The sequence below is a fragment of the Spea bombifrons genome, chromosome 13 (genome assembly GCF_027358695.1).
Source record: "Spea bombifrons isolate aSpeBom1 chromosome 13, aSpeBom1.2.pri, whole genome shotgun sequence".
NCBI classification, from domain to species: Eukaryota; Metazoa; Chordata; class Amphibia; order Anura; family Pelobatidae; genus Spea; species Spea bombifrons.
In genome coordinates, this window is record NC_071099.1 from 21,570,664 (window position 1) to 21,592,498 (window position 21,835).

The following is a 21,835-nucleotide window of genomic DNA, read 5'->3' on the forward strand; positions in this document are numbered from 1 at the left end:
CTCGTGATTTCGCCGCTCTAAATACGCTGTTTCTATCACCCAGGTACGACCGAAACAAGTTGACGTTGAAGGAGATAATGAACGTCCAGTACGTGTCCTGTATGAATCCCACCGCCGGAAGCTTCACCATCAACCCCCGTCTGCAGGTGAGGGTTTTATCCACCAGAAAGAGCCCCACTTCACTGTTGGGGTAATAAAAGCTCAAACACCGTGGATATGATTGAGTCTTAGTAGACAGTGGCAGAATGTAAGCTCTGAGGGTCAGGTGGGTGGAGGGAGCCAGGAGGATCTCGTGCTTCTAGAGACAAGATATGGTTACATTCTACAATTTTTATTAAATGGGGCAGAGTTTCCAGGAAGCCCCTGATCGGACCGGTGTATGGGGGGATATCCGCGGGGTATTTACTCGCGGTGAGAGCTGAGCTCCAGAAGGTTTAATCCTAGCTCCATTTTGCTGAAGCCGGCCACCGTTGTCTCTCTCGTCTCTCGTAGCGACACTTCAGCGTCTTTGCTCTCTCCTTCCCCGGCACCGATGCCTTGGGTACGATCTACAACACCATCCTGACCCAGCATCTGAAGCTGGGTAATTTCCCTGCGCCCCTCCAGAAGGCATCTCCTCAACTCATCAACCTGGCGTTGTCCTTGCACCAAAAAGTGACCTCCACCTTCCTGCCGACGGCTATCAAATTCCACTACATCTTTAACCTCAGGGACCTGTCCAACATCTTCCAGGTAAGATCCGCGCCATTTAAGCGGGGGGCTCTTTTTTTTTAATTATGTTGTTTTGGGGTCTTGTGTTTTGGGTTATTTGGGTCCATTTATTATTGACGATGTAGATTGAAGGTCTAGAAAGAAGTCCTGGAAGACAAACGTATCTTGGGGGGGTCCCTTTTCCTTAAAACAGTTGGACAGTTGCTCTGAAATCTCTATAAACGCATTTTCTTCCTGCTCTGGAATGTCTGTCTGGATCCATCAGTCTAGAACAGGTCTAGAACGCCGAGTCGGATGTTTCCGTTGCACGCGGAGACGTTGAGACGATGTAACTGTTTGCTGGTTTAATCGGCGTTTTCCTAAATGTTTAATGCGTTTAACATTCTGCGTTCTGATGGCTGATAAAAAATATATGGAGAGAAAGTTAAATAAAACAATAACGAGAGTCATTTTAAACGAGAGGGTTTAACTCTTTTATATCCAGCCTGAAAGTCCAGAGACGCGCAGAGACATAAAGTAGCTTATAGTCCGCCGGTTGGGTTTGCATGTAAATGAAACTATTACTAAAAATACTAAGTTTTTTTTTCCCTGTGAAAAGTTGCTTTTCCCCCTGCGTTTTTTTTGTCACTGTTTCTGCGCATGGTGAGAGGAGCTCGGCAGCTGTGATGTGCGATAGCTGATCCGGGACTGGAATCGTAGTATGAGCAGTCACGATCCCGGGGGATCACGGTCTCTCTCTTTAACAGAATAGACAGGTTTTAGGACAAGCAGGCTGTCTAACAAAGAGAGTTTCAGAGACAGCCCCGCCGTGACAGCCCCACCGTGACAGCCCCACTGTGACAGCCCCACCGTGACAGCCCCGCCGTGACAGCCCCCCGCCAGCGGCTGGTTTTCACACTCTCGTGGCACAAAGTCGTTCTGGGCTGTCAGGCGGATGCATATTCAGATCTCGCAAATCAGGGACACTCTCTCACCTCATTCTTCATTAGCAACACTAATTGAGGCGCTGCTTTTAGACCGGGTGCTAATGAGCCAATTACCATAGTCCCGTTTGTAACGAAGGGAGCTGTCAACCATGTTTTGACAAGAAGAAGCGTGTCGGGCCTTCCTGTCGCTGCCGAACACTTCCATGACACATTAAACCTGCCAGGTAACATGATAGAGACAGACACCGTTCACAGGCGGGGACTGCTGGGGATTCAGTCCTCCCCGATATAAAATGATCTCCGCGGGTGCAGCTAAACGTCTTAAATGTCTGTACGTCTGTCTGTGTGCGTCTATCTGTGAAGTACAACAAACCGGGACATTGATGAGATCTCCACTGGAGTATTGTGTTAGGTTCTATAGAGCAGATCACGGGAGGACACAGAGATCTAGCGATCCCACTTTATAGATCCCTGGGAGATCTCCCCTAGAGTATTGTGATCCGTTCTATAGAGTAGATCACAGGAGGACACAGAGATCTAGCGATCCCACTTTCTATGTTACATTTCCCTAGCGTTGTGTTTTCTTAAACTATGAATTTTTTTGGGCAAATTTCCCGCTTAATATTTTTAAATAGACGCCAAAACAGTTGTTTGCTGTGAAATTTCAGGCCCTGAAGCCCCGCAGACGACCTCCACGGGGAGGAGGGTCTGATTAGCAGCCGCCATGCTGGGATGATTACCGTCCTCCCGCTACTCTTCTCAATAGACGCCCGGGATGATTATCACCGTCCACGTCACCCCCGATTATTCCGTAATGAAACCTTCTGTAATCTCTCGCTGTACGCGGGAATCTCCGCCGGTGCTTTCATTCATTTAGGTTTCCTTGCAAAGAGCTTGTGGAATAATAAATTCCGCCATGGCGGCTCTGATGGGTTTGCGAGTGGAGAAGCGCAGATGAGACGTTTACATGGAGTATCTGCGCGAATACAATGTATCCCGATACCTATTTCCTCATCTTTAGCCTGAATTATCTGCGGTTTAACTAGTTATCCGCTGGATACAAGACCCCCAGCACTTGTATTGTAATCCCCATGGGGCTCAGCCTTATAGTGCGACCCCCGCTACGGGTTACAAAGACTCAACGAAAAGCTGAATATGATTCAGAAATGGAGCGCGGCGTCTGAAATCCATACGGTTTTTTCCCAGGGGATTCTGTTTTCGACCCCAGAGTGCCTGAAAACCCCACAAGACTTGGTGAAGCTCTACCTGCACGAGTCCAACCGCGTTTACCGGGACAAGATGGTGGAGGAGAAGGATTCCGATACGTTTGATAAAATACAGACGGAAATGGTGAAAAAGTTCTATGATGTGAGTATCTCCTCGTTACCCCGCGTGGCCCGATTCCCGGGCGTAACTCGACAAACCCGATCCCGTTACCGATGTGCGATGAGGTTTACTTTGTGTGCCCCGCAGGACATCGAGGAGACCTTAGAACAGACCAGGACCATGAACATGTACTGCCATTTTGCCAGCGGAGTCGGGGAACCCAAGTACATGCCCGTCCAGTCCTGGGAGTCGTTGAATAAAATCCTGGTGGAGGCTTTGGACAACCACAACGAAGTGAACGCCGTGATGAACCTGGTTCTGTTTGAAGACGCCATGTGCCATATGTAAGGGCTCTTGGCTCCGGATTGGGGCGGTTCCAGGCCAACTCTAAAATTTCCAAAAATGTAAAATTATGGGAAATTTGCTTTATGTTCTTGCGCTCAAAAAGTGCATTTCCCCCGTGAGCTTGAAGCAATGTCCCCCGTCTCTCACACACAGAAGGAAGGTCGTTCTTCTTATAATTACATTGGGTCTCCAGAATGCTGATCGCTAAACCGGGAAACCCCAACGTTCCGCAGGAATGTTCAGCTTTTAAAGCGACTCTGACACTTTCCCCATTAATATGAAGAGCACGCGCGTTATGAGTTATGTTTCGTGGCGCTTGACTTGCGGCGCCGCACGTTGCCGCTAACATGACAGTTGCGTGTTGCATTTCATTGAGCGCAGCGTAGCCGAGACCCGGAGATGTAGATGTTTCCAGGTAGCATCGCGCTGCCAGATCCGTCATTTTAATAGAGAGACGCGCTTTCCTCCCCGTCTGAGCGATTCCCGTTCCCGAGAACTCCAGTAAATCAGCCGGCGAGGCGCAGACTCATCAGTTTGTGAAACGAGCGGCTGGTAATTTCCCCGGAGGATGGGGGGGGCAGTCAGGAAAACACTTACAAGGATTAGAGACGCCTTTAACGCCTCCCGAGCCGCTCCAATCACCCATAATTGCCTGGTACGGCTTAGACGGAAGAGACAAAGATTGGAGGCACCTCAAGGGGAAAATGTATTCTGCCATATCAAAGAGGATTGCGTAACGTTCCCGAATATATACATTAAATGTGGCGAGTTTGCAGAAGTAGTAGATACAAGGGCTGGTTCTGTTGGCTTTAAATGCCTATTAATCTAGGAGCAGCTAAACAAAGTGACGTATTGCGTTCGACCGACCCCGAGCCGTTACTGAACATCCCCTAAATCCCCCACATCATCCGCATTGTGCGTTTGCCTGGCATAGAGTTGTGGGAGTTATAGTTTACTGCGGTATGTGTTATGGCTGTCTGGCCTTTATTATTAGTGATGTCACGGTCTGCGCTTGGCGCTGGCTATTGTTTGATGACATTGTGCATTTTCTGAGGCTGCTCTAGGATTCTGCCCCTGTATGAAGCTCGCCTTTCTGCTGTTTCACTGCAGCTGCCGAATTAACCGGATCCTGGAGTCCCCGCGAGGGAACGCCCTGCTGGTCGGCGTGGGTGGCAGCGGTAAGCAGAGTCTGACCAGGCTCGCCGCTTACATCAGCTCCTTGGAGGTTTTCCAGATCACCCTGCGGAAAGGCTACGGGATTCCGGATCTCAAGGTGGGACGCTGATCGGTCGGGGATTACGGCTCAATGGGGATGGGGCAGACGTCAAAAAGTCCCTCCGATATCCGAGTTCTTCCTCATCTAACCGCAAACATTTATGTTCCTGAAGTTGGTAACCTGAAGCTCCCAGCTGTCCTGAGCTCTGAGCAGGACTCCCTGTAGAGCGGAGCGTCTCGCTCCTTTGTTGGTGTTTTAATGTGTTTTTGTTTATGATGCTCCCTCATCGGATGAATTCCTTATCTCTACAGGTTGACTTGGCCAATCAGTACATTAAAGCCGGCGTGAAGAACGTGGGCACCGTCTTCCTCATGACCGACGCTCAAGTGGCTGATGAAAAGTTCCTCGTTCTGGTCAACGACTTGTTGGCATCGGGTCAGTAATGAAGGGTTTATTTGCCTCAGTGTTTAAAGAGGAGTCCCGGGTTGGGTGTTTGATATTTCTTTTGTCTTCTTCTTCTGTCGTCTATATCGTTCTGAGGGGCATCTCTTCGCACCCGAGTTGTCTACCACACATTACATAGAGTTTCTTTGAATGGCTGAGGTGTTACGTTATCAGTTTGTAGGGAGATTTGGAGTTTGCGTTCTTGGGTTTAAGTCATTATTTTATCTCCTGTCCTCAGGTGAAATTCCGGACCTGTTTCCCGATGATGAAGTGGAGAATATCATTGGAAGTGTCAGGAACGAGGTGAAGAGTCAGGGTCTGATGGACACCAGGGAGAACTGCTGGAAATTCTTCATAGACCGAGTCAGGAGGCAGCTCAAGGTAGATGGATGGCTCGCTGTACTGGGCAGTCACACTGGGGGTTATTAGTGGTAATAAACTCAACCTAGCGATGTTATTGGCGTCGTACAACCCAGCACCCCCCATTATATCGCTAGGATGCACTGAGCTAATGCGGCGATTCTCCCGGCACTCGGTGTAGGCTGCCATAAACCGTGCCGGTTGTTGACGGTGATAAATGCTTCGCGGGAAGAGGTGATTGCGCCAAAGCGTTATTCCCAGATTGTGAATCGTTTCAGATCCGCAGGGAGCCGTAATCTCCTGCATGGATGGGAAACGTTCTCCGTTGGCTGTAGATCGCAGAAGCAATTAAAGGAGCCATTTCTCTGACTGTGTGTGTGTGTGTGTGTACATGTGTGTGTGTGTGTGTACATGTGTGTGTGTGTGTGTGTACATGTGTGTGTGTGTGTGTGTGTACATAAGCGAATGTTTATTGCGGTCCCAGTTACCCCTTACTTACAAACCGCCTGTTTTTGTGAGCCGAGATCTCTCTGGATTAGGAGAGCAACCGATCCCAAAAAGAGATCCAAAAACAGCATTAGGTGTTGAGTGCGGATCTGTGAGTCCGGATCTGTGAGTCCGGATCCACCCGGGTCTGGGTAGAAACACTCACTCGAGTTTATTCAAGCTGACTCGGAGCGAGGACGTGCTTTCAAATGTGGTAAAAGCAGCCCGTTATTATCCAAATCGCCTTTTTTTCATGGCTGAGAAATAAACGAGGTACATTATTCTTATCAGAGGTTTTGAAAAGTGCGCGACCTGAAAGAGGCCAATTAGTCCCCAATCTTTTACTCGCAAATGGATTCTCCTCGACCTCCGCGACCCTCGCTGGATCCGTAAAGCCAGAGATTAGCTGCTTTCAGGCCATTAATTATCCGATGACATTTAGACTTTTTCCTCCCCGGTTAATGGAAAGAGGTTTACTTTGGGGCTCTCGTCCAAGGATTACTACGTAATTAACCTGCTTATTTGCTGAGTTTCCGTGAACAGCGTGTCTGACTGTGTAATAAGCGCAGGAACACCCGCTGCCGGGAAATATATGAGAGACTTGTTGTTAATGAGGGTGCTTTTTATCCCGTATTATGGGAACGGCGTAGGATGTTGAGAGCCGCGGAGAAGGTGGGACGCGTTGGCGGCGGCGAGCACCGTCTGGGTCGTGACATCTATGACGTTTGTGCTTTTGGCAGGTGGCCCTCTGTTTCTCGCCGGTTGGGAACAAACTCCGTGTCCGTAGCAGAAAGTTTCCTGCCGTGGTCAACTGTACGGCCATCGACTGGTTCCACGAATGGCCGCAGGAGGCTCTGGAGTCCGTCAGTCTTCGCTTCCTCCAGGAGACCGAGAACATTGAGGTGAGGGCGCAGCAGATACCTTCTGGAAGATACCCCCCCCCGGTCCTGAGAGTATACAGCGGGGCAACACCTCTTAACATATATATAAAAGGAATAACTCATTATTTTAAGCTTTGGGTGGAGTGTTTCCCTGCCGTTCGAGCTGTGGGGGGATCCGTGCGCTGTTAGTTAATACGTCAAGTGACCCGTAGAACGACTGAAGGTAACGAGGGTCTAGAGGAAGTCTGGGGGTCATGTACCCCAACTAGAAATGGGGATGCTCCTGGTTAACCAAACAATGTCCCTATAGGTCCCTATGATGTGGACGCACTTCCTATAGCGATACATTTACACCCCATGAAAGAACCTGAGCTGGACAGTCCCGGCTGCTCACGGCGTCCTCTCGCAGGGAAGGTGTCCTCTCGCAGGGAAGGTGTCCTCTCGCAGGGAAGGCGTCCTCTCGCAGGGAAGGCGTCCTCTCGCAGGGAAGGCGTCCTCTCGCAGGGAAGGCGTCCTCTCGCAGGGAAGGCGTCCTCTCGCAGGGAAGGGGTCCTCTCGCAGGGAAGGGGTCCTCTCGCAGGGAAGGCGTCCTCTCGCAGGGAAGGTGTCCTCTCGCAGGGAAGGGGTCCTCTCGCAGGGAAGGTGTCCTCTCGCAGGGAAGGTGTCCTCTCGCAGGGAAGGTGTCCTCTCGCAGGGAAGGCGTCCTCTCGCAGGGAAGGCGTCCTCTCGCAGGGAAGGTGTCCTCTCCATCATGTGGGAGATATAGTAATACAATAAATACTTATCTTTACGTATGTCTTTGTTCCAGCCGTCAGTGAAGGAATCCATAAGTAAATTCATGGCTTTTGTCCACACGAGCGTCAACGAGATGTCCAGAAGTTATCTGAATAACGAACGCCGGTACAACTACACCACCCCCAAATCCTTCCTGGAGCAGATCAAGCTCTACCAGAACCTGCTGCAGAAGAAAGGGAAGGAGCTTTCGGCCAAGATGGAGCGTCTGGAGAACGGTCTGCAGAAACTGAACAGCACGTCTGCGCAGGTGAGCGGCGATCCTGCTGCAGCAGGCGCCATGCCGGAACCTACAAGAAACTAGTAGCCCCCCCCCGCATGGCCAATCCACAGGACCTTCCGCAGGCGGCGGCCATGTTTATTCCGCACTGCGTAGCTGGCTCTTCTGGAATTGAGAGGGTTAAGTCACGGCGTGTTGGGACCGCACGCAGCAGGATAAGCGCCCGCTATTAGCTGTTAAGAGGCAGTCCTTGTGTTTGTGCCGTTCGGATCCCTTGCGGAGTTCTCCAGCCAGCAAGCGTCTTATGGAATTATTTCCGTGATTCTGTGAAGCTGTAAAGTAAAATCCCAGCTGGTTTTGTCCCAAATCTCCGATACGGAAACGTCACACGCGCCCTCGCAAACCCCGCCATACCGAGTCCGCAGTCATTTCTGTTTGCAGCAATCCTCCTGGAACTGATACAGCGATACGGGGTAGAATTTGTAGAATGTTCTGTTTAGATCGCAAGATATAATTTGTTTTCCATAAGAGGTATTCATTTTTCCTCCCCAGAATTTGGCTTTCAACGCCTACACCCTTTCCCTAACCATATCACGGCCCCTGACCCCCTGTCGCCCCTGACGCTTCGCTTTCCGGTAACCTGTTCTCTAATGACATAATCTTCCGTCCTCCTCCTGATAGGTGGACGACCTGAAAGCCAAGCTGGCGGCGCAGGAGGTGGAGCTCAAACAGAAGAACGAGGACGCCGATAAACTCATCCAGGTGGTGGGGGTGGAAACGGAGAAGGTGAGCAAGGAAAAGGCGATAGCCGACGAGGAGGAACAGAAGGTGGCGGTGATCGCGGAGGAAGTGGGCAGAAAGCAGAAGGACTGCGAGGAAGACTTGGCAAAGGCAGAACCAGCGCTGGCCGCAGCCCAGGAGGCGTTGAACACGCTCAATAAGGTACGACGTTGTTGTAGAGTTGTGTTGATCCCCTTGTGCAACAAGCTCTGGTTGCCAAGCGACAGCACATTCTACCGAAAAGATAGGCAATTTCAGATAACGCCAGCGCTAGGAAAGTGGGATGTGAGTTTTAACGATTTTATAATGGGCGTCCGCTGCTGTCAAACATCGGCCCAGCTTCGTGTAACAGACCCGCCGTGTATTCGCAGAATAATCTGACAGAACTGAAAACGTTTGGAGCGCCCCCTACAGCAGTCGTCAATGTGGTGGCAGCAGTCACGGTGCTCACAGCCCCCGGAGGTAAAATCCCCAAGGACAGGAGCTGGAAGACGGCCAGGGGCATCATGAACAAAGTGGACGGCTTCCTGGATTCTTTGGTGAACTTCGATAAGGAGCATATCCACGAAAACTGCATCAAGTCCATCCAGCCGTACCTGCAGGACCCCGAATTCAAGCCGGAATTCATTGCCTCCAAATCGAACGCAGCGGCCGGCCTGTGCTCCTGGGTCATCAATATCGTCAAGTTCTACGAAGTCTTCTGCGAGGTGGAGCCCAAGCGCCAGGCCCTGAGTAAAGCCAACGCGGAACTAGCGGCAGCCCAAGAGAAGCTGGCCAACATCAAAGCCAAAATCGCGGTAAGTAAATACCGTTAATGATAGACCTTTCAAGCGTCGATGACAATCAGTCCTTACCTTACTGCTTTGTGGCGGGCGATGGAATCACTTAAAGGATTCCAGAAGGAAGATTACCTGTGAAACATCTTTCTGTTCCTGTTCTATAAAGGCTTTAGCACGGTCTGAAGCTCGTGGCCAAATGTTCTTAACAACTTCTCGTTTCATAACAGCACCTGAACGAAAACCTCGCCAAACTGACGGCAAAGTTCGAGAAAGCCACTGCTGATAAACTGAAGTGCCAACAGGAAGCTGAAGCCACTGCGCTAACCATCTCCTTGGCCAACCGTTTGGTGAGTGTCCATCACCCTAACCATTACCCCCACTAACTGGTGAGTGCCCACCACCCTAACCATCTGCTTACCCAACCGTCCAATCGGTGTCCAACACCCTAACCATTTCCCCCACTAACTGGTGAGTGCTGACCACCCTAACCATCTGCTTACCCAACCGTCCAATCGGTGTCCAACACCCTAACCATTTCCCCCACTAACTGGTGAGTGCTGACCACCCTAACCATCTGCTTACCCAACCGTCCAATCGGTGTCCATCACCCTAACCATTTCCCCCACTAACTGGTGAGTGCTGACCACCCTAACCATCCCCCAACTAATGTGTGTCCAATACCCTAACCATTTCCCCCACTAACTGGTGTGTATCCACACCCTAACCATCTCCTTAGCCAACCATCTGATGGGTGTCCATCACCCTAACCATTTCCCCCACTAACTGGTGTGTATCCACCACACTAACCATCTCCTTAGCCAACCGTCCAATCGGTGTCCATCACCCTAACCATTTCCCCCACTAACTGGTGAGTGCTGACCACCCTAACCATCCCCCAGCTAATGTGCGTCCACCTCCCTAACCATCTGCTTAGCGTGCTTTAGAGACTAAATGGGACAGTTTTTCGTGGTTCGTATGGCTGCGTTGCATCTCGGTTACAAGAAAGTGGCTCCCCTGTAAATACCGCACAGCGAGAAGGCTGAAAAACGCCTCTCTTGCGCACGTCCTCGCTGCGCGGCTGCCCGATGCTCTCTTTTGCTGTTATACTGCGAATCGAGTGCCGCGTTGTAGGTCACCGCCGGCCCCAAAGGAAATCCGCCTCGTTCTATGCACTGAAGTCGATCGCTGTGCATTGTTATGGTAATCTATTCACTCTTGATTTCTATCACCGGGGCGGTTATTAATGGGAGGTCGGAGTTGATCTGTCGCGGCTAAGCCGTACTTGATAAAGATGAATTTATTACGTCTGTCCCCGCAAGAGATGTGCGTTTCTGCGTTCACTAAGAGACAAAGATCTGCTTGGCTTTCATTATAATGGCGCAGTGATTGGGTTCCCATAAATCAAACATCAGAAGAATCCGGAGTCCTAGTCTTGTGGTATCGGGCTAGAAATGTATATAATGTATAAAAATGACAAAACACTGGAACTAAGGGGGGGAAAAATGGTTAATGGATAGGAAGGGAGCGGTAGTAACGTTTTGGATGCCCCCCTTTCCTCGGTGCTTGCCGTGTGTCTGACTTGTGCCGCGTGGACCATGTCTCGGCTTTGACTCGATGTTTCTTCTCTAGGTGGGTGGCCTGGCCTCTGAGAATGTTAGATGGGCCGAAGCCGTCCGAAACTTCAAGATGCAGGAGAGCACGCTGTGCGGCGACGTCCTCCTCATCACCGCCTTTGTTTCTTACCTGGGGTATTTCACCAAGAAGTTCCGACAAGAACTTATGGACAGAACCTGGAAACCGTACCTGGGCCAGCTGAAGGTACGCTCGTGCCGAATCCCCCCCCCCCGCCGCCGTTACGTTACCAAGCAATGCTTCTGATTTGTTCATTTTTGGTCCATCTCATCCGGATATCATAAAAAAAAAACTATTCTCTTTAATGTGAAAGCAACGCATTCTGAGCATTTTCAATCCCCCTCCGACGGCTTGGAAATCGTGTATCTGGGTTTTTTCGCCTGCTTATTTTACTGAGAATTTTCTCTGGGCTTTTAAAGCCAAGCCCTGAAATGAAAGATCGTTCCTGTGAAACATGGTTATTACTGCTGTCGGCGCAGGGGCGGCAGGGGGTCCCTCATAATGCTTCGAGTAGGAGGACCTGCTGTCCGTGCGGCAAATTACTAGGCGAGGGCCACGTCCGGCCACGGGGCTTATGTGCTGATTATGCAGAAACGGAATACAAAGGACCACAGCGGTCAAATCTCTTAAGTGTATCCCTGCTGGGGGGTTGCAGCCGTACATTAATCAACTCCAGCATTGGAAGGGGTGGTACGAGAGAGACCACCCGATCTCGCTCTCCGCTAGAGTGTCCTAATTCAGCCGCCTTTAGGAAGGGAACTCGTTGTGAACGTAGTGGCGGCAGACTGGGTTAGTTCTAGAGATAGAAGTCGGGGTCTGGGTAAGAAAATCGCGCAGGGACCATGGATGCCTGGAGCGGAGGATAGTGTGGGGATAATTTATCCCGAGGACGATCTATCGAGCGTCCATCCCCAGCAGTCCTGTCACTAAAACCTCCTCTTGCTATCCAGGTCCCCATTCCTGTGACGCCGTCTTTGGACCCCCTGACGATGCTGACGGATGATGCTGATGTGGCCACCTGGCAGAACGAAGGTCTCCCCGCCGACCGCATGTCCACAGAGAATGCCACCATTCTGAGCAGCTGCGAGAGGTGGCCGCTCATGGTTGATCCTCAGTTGCAAGGGATCAAGTGGATCAAGAATAGATACGGAGAGGATCTTCGAGTGGTCCGGATTGGACAGAGGGGGTAATGGTGTTTGGACCCTCTGTACTCTGTATAGGTTGTTTGTAGCAGGGGCTCCTGGGTGGCCACATTTCCCTTATAGACGGTGTGGACTGCGTTAAAATCCTCGTTGCCCTGCATGGTGTCACGTTAACGTGTTCCTAGTTAAAGGGGGCATCTGGTAGCCCTGTTCTTGGTGGTCCCATGACTCGTTGCGGGAGTCCTTTTAAAGGCCATCGTTTGTTCTTTAGATATTTGGACACGCTGGAGAGAGCCCTTGGAGCCGGGGAAACCGTTTTGATTGAAAACCTTGAAGAAAGCGTGGATCCAGTCCTGGGGCCGCTGCTTGGTAGAGAGACCATCAAGAAAGGAAGGTAAAAAAACGTTGCCTTTTTACCGTTCAGTAACAATGTAGCGGCGGGTTAAAGGTCGTCCCTGGCTTAAACGTCTGTACGGCGGTTAGGGATTTCCTGTATAGCGGGACTTATCGAGACACTTTGCTTGTGCTGTCTGCTCGATGTGAATCTCGGCATAGAGATCAGACTGTCGGCCGTGTCCCGCGCGACGATCGCGTTTAAGACGGCACTTCTTCAGCAGCCGGTGACACGGACCTCTCTTGGTGACAAGATGTGACAGTTCAGATGACAAAGCGTTTGCGAAGTGCCGCCAGGTAGCCGTCAGACTGCTAATGAGTTTTAGAGCGCAGCGGCGGCTCCGGCGCGGAGGAAGCTGTCGGGTTTAGCACCTGGCAGAGGGCGTCCCGCGACGCGATGGAAGAATTAACTGAAAGCGGATTCATTAACGTGAGAACCTGCTAGCGTAACGACATCAATGAACAGATACAGAATATCCGTGACCCGGCGGCTGCAATTAACCCCTTTATAGCCAGGAGGGAAGGGATTTCTTTGTGACACAAACTCTGCTGAGCGCATATTAATGCATCTGAGCTTTTGTTCTGGTTTGAGGTCCTAGATCTCGGGATCCTGGGATCTGCTCTATAGAACGGATCACAATACTCCACGGGAGATCTCCCAGGGAAGCGGGAGAAGCGGGCACGGTGGAGAAGCGGGCAGAATGGAGAACACGCAGGGTGGAGAAGCGGGCAGGGTGGAGAACACGCAGGGTGGAGAAGCGGGCAGGGTGGAGAACACGCAGGGTGGAGAAGCGGGCATGGTGGAGAAGCGGGCAGGGTGGAGAAGCGGGCAGGGTGGAGAAGCGGGCAGGGTGGAGAAGCGGGCAGGGTGGAGAAGCGGGCAGGGTGGAGAAGCGGGCACGGTGGAGAAGCGGGCAGGGTGGAGAAGCGGGCAGGGAGGAGAAGCGGGCAGGGTGGAGAAGCGGGCAGGGTGGAGAAGCGCTGCCGCAGGAACGTCTGGGTGGGCAGGTAACCCGCCGGCGCCTCGCTCAGCCGCCTCTGCATTAAACGCACGGCTCCAGGCGCTTCTGCCTGAATTGCAGGCAGATTTCGTCTTCGGAAATACTTCACGAACCCTTCGGTTATTGCTGCGTTAGAGCAATCGGCCCTCGAACGCCCTCGGGGTGAAGCCACCTGCAGGCTCTTCCTCTAAAGGAGCGCTCAGCGGAAACCCGCGTCGTGGAGCCATTAAAATAAGCGATCTCTTTGTTTCCGCAACGAGTCTTGTTGTTGGTAAATGCCCTGGGATACGTGTCTGACCTGCCCGTCTTCACATAACGTCCGTAGCCAATCGTTTTCTTTCCGATCCGTTCCAGATACATCAAGATTGGGGACAAGGAGTGCGAGTACAGCCCCGACTTCCGCCTCATCCTGCACACCAAGCTGGCCAACCCTCACTACCAGCCCGAGATGCAGGCCCAGTGCACCCTGATAAACTTCACCGTGACCCGGGACGGTCTGGAGGACCAGCTACTGGCCGCCGTCGTGAGCATGGAGAGGCCGGACCTGGAGGAGCTGAAGGTAACTTAACCACAGGTGTCCGTTTCCTGCTAATGTAATGCAGCTCACTCCGCATGCAGGCAGCCCGGCCATCTAACAGATGTCTGAGCTTGGAACCTCGTGAATGTTTTACCTGCGCGAAGCAGACTCGGTCACCCTTCCTGGCGTTACAGAAGGCGAAGGAAGGTTTTAGTCAAATTAAATCCATTTTTCAGTAATAAAGGTTTAGAGAAGGGGCCGGTTGGCTCTGATTAATGGGGGGGGTTTCTTCCCCCTCCTCCCTGGAAGATTGAAATATTTCCTCGCGGCGGGCAGAACGCCGTACGATCCGCCGCTGGCCTCGTTTGCTTTGCGAGAAAGTTTCTTATCTGGGATAATCTCGGGAGAGATAATGAGCTGGAATTATTCCTCACATTGTTTTCTGCTTTCAAACACGGAGGACGAGGCTGCGATGGCCGCGAGGAGACGTCACGATTGGGAAACGCGTCCTCGAGGCTCCTGTGCTTTGATTTAACGCCGCCAATTTCTGAGAAATGCACTTTATTTTTTTCCCTTTACTCTTTCCTGCCTTTCAATCGTCTTTCTTTTATCTCTGCTGCGGAAGCTTCACAAAACGTTCAGAAATAACCCAGGTGTCCGCACAATAGTTATTTTATTTATTGCGGGGGAAAATGGTGATTGTAAAATAGTCGTTTAGAAGCAACGTTCCAAATAACAGGTCTGTTTGGGAAATCAGTTGATTTTAGATGTCACTTTATGGGGTCGGTTCTGGATGTCACTTTATGGGGTCGGTTCTTGATGTCACTTTATGGGGTCAGCTCTTGATGTTACTTCATGGCTTCGGTTCTAGATGTTACTTTATGGGGCTGGTTCTAGATGTCACTTCATGGGGTCAGTTCTAGATGTCACTTTATGTGGTCGGTTCTAGATGTCACTTTAAGGTCTCAGTTCAAGATATTTAAGGGCTTGGTTTTAAATGTTGCTTTAGGGGCTGGTTCTAGATTTTAAGGGCCTTGTTCCAAATGGCACTTTCCAGGACACATGGGGAATTTGTTCTAGGTGCTAATTTTAAGGGCTTCATGCCAGCGGAGAGTAAATTTGGCTCGTGGGGGGGGGTTAGAAATTCACAACATTCATAGACGCTCTCAGAACTTTATGAAATGTCCCTTACTCTTGTTTTCCAGTCTAATCTGACCAAGCAGCAGAACGGATTCAAGATTACACTGAAGACCTTGGAAGACAACCTGCTTTCTCGTCTTTCTTCAGCCTCTGGTAATTTCCTGGGGGACACGGCCCTGGTGGAGAACCTAGAGATCACCAAGAAAACCGCAGCGGAAATTGAGGAGAAGGTAAGAGATTTCCCGGTCCGCTTGGCCCATAATCCATCCTGGTGAAAGTGCAAGATCCGGCACAGAAATTTCACATTTTAACGATTTCTCTAAATAAACGGACCAAAGCTGGAGAAAGCGGGACACGGGATATGGAGGCCAGTGGCGGGAATGACGTGGTCTCTGAACAGGCTAACCCAGGATATCTTTCACTAAGTCACTATCACTATCACAGTAGAGCTTAGGGTTTTCTCTCAATTAAAATTCTCCCAAGGTCCAAGAAGCCAAAGTGACGGAAGCGAAGATCAACGAAGCCAGGGAGCACTACCGCCTGGCAGCCGCCCGCGCCTCGCTGCTTTACTTCATCATGAACGACCTGAACAAGATCCATCCCATGTATCAGTTCTCTCTGAAGGTCAGTAACGTCCCGCCGTGCTGTTACGCTGACAGATCGCTCCGGTAAATGTTGTGACCGTTAAATGGCATGGATTTCTCTTTCGTTGACCGTGATGTCTTGTTCGATCTCTGTAACTGTTTTCTCTAACCGGCTCGAGATCTATCTCTGTCTCTCATGTCTCCTCTGTATCTCCTGCATTAACCTTACTTGCTGCCGGTCCGGCGCCCGCTAAGCCCTCCTCACCTCTACCTCTTTTTAACTTCACCGTCTACTTCTTCTTCTGGCATTCCCCGCTTGCTCGTGCTATAAACGGTATCCCCGTGCCCCGGGAACTCTTTGCCCCGGCAGCGCTTTCTCTGTGTAACGCGGCGCCTGCCTCCTCCTGCAGGCATTCAGCGTGGTTTTCCAGCAAGCGGTTCAGAAGGCGCCAGCAGACGAGGTCCTGAAGCAGCGCGTGATGAACCTAATAGACAGCATCACGTTTTCAGTGTTCCAGTACACCACCCGGGGCTTGTTTGAATGCGACAAACTGACCTACACCGCGCAGTTGGCCTTCCAGGTAACACAATATTTATTACAGCTTCGCCCCTGCTGTGTAGAGAAGTCATTGGCCTAGATTATTGTGTCCTATAGAGCGGATTCATAAGAGGACACAGAGAGCTGGTGATCCCTGTAGATCCCTGGGAAGATCTCCCATAGAGTATTGTGTTCAGTTCTATGTGGTAGATCTCAGGAGGACACAGGGATCTAGTGATCCCTCTTAATAGATCCCTGGGGAGATCCCCTCTGGAGTATGGTGATCTGTTCTGTAGAGAGATGACAGAATGACAGACTTTACTTTGCACGTGGGATTAAGATCATGTCATTTCTGTATTTTTTAGATCCTCCTGATGAATAAGGAGATCCACGTGACGGAGCTGGATTTCCTTCTGCGGTACCCGGCCCAGCCCGGCCTCACAAGCCCCGTGGATTTTCTCTCCGGCCAGTCGTGGGGTGGCATTAAGGTACGCGGTGGCATTCTCTGCAATTTACGGCCCACGTAAGAGTCCCTCCACCTCCAGTGCTTTATTAATTGGTTTTATGGCTCGGATTTGTCGGTGTTGCTCGTCCACAAGGACATTTAAATTCCGAGCGATAACCCGAATGACTGTTCTAGCGAAGCGTTTGATGCCGCGTTTTGTGGACGTTTCCCGAGGCTACAGAGAGGATTTACCAGACAGCGGAAACCTTTCCCGTTCTCTGTAGGATCCGGTAGAAACCGGGGGGGGGTTGCAGGCGGTTGGGGGGGCGGCAGAGGAGAGGCGGCATCTTTCGCAAGGTCGCTTGTTTGTGAATCTATTCCCGGAAAATACGGCCCCCCCCCGGCTGATCATTCTTTACGGTTACCTGTTTGCGCAGGGATATGATGAAACAATGAAAACAAAATAGTCATTTTTTTGGGAATATGAGAGATTTTTGGCTCTTTCATAGGCTGATGAAATATCCCACATTCTCTATAGCTGACTTTTCTTGAATGAATGTGATCCCTGCTTGGCCATTGTTGAGCGGTGACTTGACCACAGGTGAAATATTCTGGATCTAGATAATAATAATAATAATACAGAAAAACTGCGGCAAATCAGGGCAATAAGATCATTTCTCTGGACTGCGGTTCTGGATGCGTCATTTAAATTGTTTATTTAATTTTATCATTTATTTGGCTCGTGTTTGGTCAGAACCTTCGTTTCCTGCGAATTAACCTCGACCTCCCCTATCGAGCCGCTTCCCGATAACGATGCGCTTGATTTTTCCCATCTTTCCCACCCAAAAGGCTCTGTCGTCCATGGATGAATTCCGGAACCTCGATCGGGACATCGAAGGGTCGGCAAAGCGCTGGAAGAAGTTTGTGGAGTCCGAGTGCCCCGAGAAAGAAAAGTTTCCCCAGGAATGGAAGAACAAGACGGCGCTGCAGAGGCTGTGCATGATGAGAGCCCTCCGGCCCGATCGCATGACCTACGCTGTTCGGTGAGCGCTACTCTGTGTCGCGTTGGGGCCATGACATCACCGAGGCCGCGAGCGCTTGGCCTGACCTGCGGCGCGTCGGTTGCCGTGGAGCGGCACGTTGGTTGCCGTGGAGCTGCGTGGCAGGGTTGCGGAGCGTGGCAGAGTTCCGGTGGTTAGCGGGATGAGAGGTGTTGCTGTCCTGGGTTATAATTCTACGGCGTAGAAGGTAACGCAGTGAAAATATCTCCGCTAATTGGCTTTGGTCATTCTCCAGAGGGGCCTCCCGATGGCGGCCGTCTCCGTCTATTAGCAATTCTGGCTTCTGGCCTATTTCTCAGAACTCCGCATGTTTAAAACGTTAACCCTTTAGCTGCCAGGGGGGTGGGGGGCTGCACCCACGCTCTAAAATGAACTGCATGCGGTTAATGGACCCTACTGCCTAACTCAGCACACGAAGAGTGTCCTGTAGGACGTAAAGTAGGCGCCGTGGTAGTGGGCAGCTATGGGGGGGGAGTTAAAAGCTTTAGGGCCCTCTAATATCAGATTGCAAGCTCTTAGGCTCTTAGAATTGTTCGCACGAATAGTTTGACGAGCCCTAGCTAACGGCGGCGCCAGCGATCAGTGCATGCGCGTAAAGCTTTAGGATTTGTCTTCTGGGGAAATTCGGGTGCAAATTGTCACATTTTGAGTAAACTGCAGGAAACCAGCGAGACTGAATCGGTGGGCAAAGAAAGCAGTTTCTGCGCTTTGTGTGGGAATTTCCGTTTTCTCGGGATAGATTTTAACCCCTTACGTTACCGACCTGGGAAATAAGTCTATAGACGGATGACGCGGGATCTCGGAAAGGGCAGCACGGGCTCTCTGACAGATAAACTCTGTTTAACCTTTAAAAGCCCTTGAGGGCCACGTCCAGGACACGGGGCTCTGCGCGAACGCGATCATCTCCTCTAGAGACGGGATCTAGAGGCGGCGGGTTCTGTCCGGGGGGCCGACCTTTGCCTTTTTCTCAGCGGCCGGCGATCGCTCCGCTGGTGACTTTACAGAAATTCTCAATTAACGCAGCGGCCCCCCTGGCGACGCGCGGTATTTCCGGAGGCCGTGCTCGTAGGTGGCCTGGAACTCTTTCAATGCAACACAACATACAGCGAAATGCACTTTGTGTGAGACCCGCGCAGCCGCCGTGGCAGAAGAAACGTGGGGGTAGAAGAAACGCCATCTATTAACCCGGTGACTCTGTGCCGTTTTTGCTGGGGGTTGGGGGGCATCCACGTTCTTCCATGGAGTTTGTGTTTAACCTCTTCCTGTACTTCTTTTATTTCTAGGGATTTCGTGGAAGAGAAACTGGGCAGTAAATACGTGGTGGGGAGGTCTTTAGATTTCGGGACCTCGTTCGAGGAGTCAGGACCCTCCACGCCGATGTTCTTCATTTTGTCTCCCGGGGTGGACCCGCTGAAGGATGTGGAGAAGCACGGTACGCGAGTTTGGGTTCCCCTTAAGCATTGAATCCACTAGAACGAGAAGAGATGTCCATTCATGCAAACGCCGTCTAGTGTAAAGGTCAGCGTGGACGGGCGGTCTGGGGAACTGGGTCCATCCGCTGTGCCAGCGTGCAGCTTTATCTGGTTATTTGTAACTTATGAATTGTGACGTGGCTCACTCTCACTCTTATAATAGATCCACCGATAGATAACTGCTTTATTGATGATGATGACGAAGCCACGTTCTTGACTATGTTGGCTGGAACGGGATCTGGGATTCTCATCCATGGGGGGGGGGGAGTCCAGCTTCTGATTATTTTTTTTGCTGCGTCTCTTAGGAAGAAAGCTGGGATTCACCTTTGACGAGGGCAATCTTCACAACGTGTCGCTGGGACAGGGTCAGGAGATCGTGGCCGAGCAAGCGCTGGATCTGGCAGCCAAAGAAGGGCATTGGGTCATTCTGCAGGTATTTGGGGGCTTTGGGGTTTATTCCGGTCTGGTGGGCCGCATCCATAGATGGGAGGATTTAGAGATTCGGGGTGAAAGGGTTTGGGTGGTAAAGCGTCTGGCTCGGCGGCGGCCCCAGAGAGGGAGTCTGATTCCGAGTCTTGGGTTATATGACTATTATATTATTCCGCCGTCAGGATAACACGCGAGATATTTGTTGGTTTAAGCAAGCATATTATTTCTTTTTCAGGGTTATTGCTTATGTCTTATTGTGCTTAAAAACGCTACTTTTTGTATAATTAGGAGCTTTCGGTTAAATACACTTTGAGGTTTAGTAGGAATTTTTTGACCTTTCGGGTCGTTGCAGGGTTTCGGTTCAGAGAAGTTCAGTAGATATTCTCATTTTAACCGCCGTCGGCACCTATTAGGCGAAACGTCGCTTTGATGGCGTTTTGGGGTGAAGTTAATTGAATTCTTGCGTCTATTCATTTCCCTACGTTGTTGTCGCCTCACTGACTGGGAATGGCGCCGTAAATTGAACGAAGCCAACGTTCCAGAGAGCGGCTTTTGTGTAACGAGACGGCCGGACGTGCGATCTCCCGGCGCACGCTGAGCGAGGCTGCGCTTTCCGAATCCAATTCATTCCTGGGATTTGAATGCCGGTGATAGGGTTTCCGATCCGCTCAGATCCTTCCTGATGGTGTTTTACTGACTTTGTTGGGTATATTAAATGGCCGGCAGGATAGAACGTCCCAAAACGGCTTTGGTTTGTTACCTAGAATGAAGGAAGGAAGGAACGGTGTCGTAAAAGTAAAAGCGTAGCCTGGAAGCTTCGTGGTGTTTAATTGTGAACCAATTAGTAACCCGACGCGTAAATGGACTTTAATATTGAATTATTTCATTTGTTTTTAATGTATTTCATTTTGGCGATGCGGTTCTTTAATGCACTTGAAAGCCGTACACAGTTAGCTGATTCGGCCTCGTTCCCAACGACACTGGCAACCCGCAAAAAGGCGAAACATTTCATAAACACGCAGATGACGCAGGTCGCCAGTCAGAAGCGGCTGCCGCTAGAGCTACTTTATTCAGCAGTTCAGTTCCAGCAGAACATTCCAGAACAGAGATGGATTGACACATTAGTGACAACTGGACACATAGTGACAACTCGACACATAGTAACAACCGGACACATAGTAACTACTCGACACATAGTAACTACTCGACACATTACTGAGCATCGTACGTGCGGATCGGTTCATTCTGAGCGTCTTTGTGTTGCCCGTTCTCTCGTTTGCTAGAACATACATCTGGTGGCCAAGTGGCTCAGTACCCTGGAGAAGAAGCTGGAGCATCACAGCGAAGGGAGTCACCCCAACTTCCGCGTCTTCATCAGCGCCGAGCCGGCTGGGTCCCCGGACGGGCACATTATCCCGCAGGGCATCCTGGAAAACTCCATCAAGATCACCAACGAGCCTCCGACTGGCATGCATGCCAATTTACACAAAGCCCTGGACAACTTCAATCAGGTGATCGATCCGTTATCGGCCAAACGGCTGGCTGTGATGTCATGTTTTGGTGGCAAGTTTTGCCCTGATAAAGAAAATATTACGCCGTTAGTGTCATTTTACTGGCATTTTTCATCAGTACGAACGATACGGTAAACAGGGACGTAGATTATAAAGCGTGTTCTGAATCTGCCGGTAAAAGCCATAAATTCTATGATCCGAGAGTAACTGTATCCGTGCCAGCCCTAATTATCGATATACGCCGTTATACCGCACTCATCAGGATGCTTGCGCAGGCGTTTGGATCGGGTAATGAAGGCAGAGAACAAACCCGGTCCTTTCACAGCCGAAGCCGTTTATCACGGAGCCGCCGCTGGCCAAAACCGCCAGGGTAATGCGATAAACGCGCACCCTTCACGCGGAGAAGCCCCGTACAAGGGTAATAATCCAACGACTGGCGGTCTACTCTGTCCCATGTCTTACCATCTGCTGTGCCGGCAGACCCCCACCCCACCCCGCGACGACACGTGGGCAAGCCTGGGGCGCACAGAAAGGGTTTACGGGATAAACTGTCACTAAATGACAAGGTTTTCTGCCTCTCGTCACGGAGCTGCTTTGTTTCGGCTGCCGTTGTTACCAAGTAAAAGATGGCTGAGGTTTGTCCCTTACAAGCATCCTGCGCAGACCCCCGGTTTAGCCAAAGTGGATTATTTATTACCCATGTC

At 50.8% G+C, this 21,835-nt stretch overlaps 1 protein-coding gene across 1 annotated transcript in view; it reads left to right on the forward strand.

Annotated features, from left to right (window-relative positions):
• DNAH9 (dynein axonemal heavy chain 9) overlaps positions 1–21,835 on the forward strand; it is a 62,406-nt gene that overhangs the window by 27,558 nt on the left and 13,013 nt on the right. The window contains exons 40-63 of the mRNA XM_053452800.1: positions 44–146; positions 493–732; positions 2,844–3,005; positions 3,111–3,307; positions 4,419–4,581; positions 4,836–4,959; positions 5,207–5,349; positions 6,555–6,716; positions 7,504–7,737; positions 8,389–8,649; positions 8,859–9,284; positions 9,494–9,613; positions 10,896–11,084; positions 11,849–12,084; positions 12,312–12,434; positions 13,789–13,993; positions 15,157–15,321; positions 15,575–15,715; positions 16,086–16,256; positions 16,579–16,701; positions 17,508–17,701; positions 19,003–19,151; positions 19,497–19,624; positions 20,904–21,131. Of these exons, the coding sequence (XP_053308775.1) occupies positions 44–146; positions 493–732; positions 2,844–3,005; positions 3,111–3,307; positions 4,419–4,581; positions 4,836–4,959; positions 5,207–5,349; positions 6,555–6,716; positions 7,504–7,737; positions 8,389–8,649; positions 8,859–9,284; positions 9,494–9,613; positions 10,896–11,084; positions 11,849–12,084; positions 12,312–12,434; positions 13,789–13,993; positions 15,157–15,321; positions 15,575–15,715; positions 16,086–16,256; positions 16,579–16,701; positions 17,508–17,701; positions 19,003–19,151; positions 19,497–19,624; positions 20,904–21,131 (4,387 nt within the window). The remainder of the gene's footprint in view (positions 1–43; positions 147–492; positions 733–2,843; positions 3,006–3,110; positions 3,308–4,418; positions 4,582–4,835; positions 4,960–5,206; positions 5,350–6,554; positions 6,717–7,503; positions 7,738–8,388; positions 8,650–8,858; positions 9,285–9,493; positions 9,614–10,895; positions 11,085–11,848; positions 12,085–12,311; positions 12,435–13,788; positions 13,994–15,156; positions 15,322–15,574; positions 15,716–16,085; positions 16,257–16,578; positions 16,702–17,507; positions 17,702–19,002; positions 19,152–19,496; positions 19,625–20,903; positions 21,132–21,835) is intronic.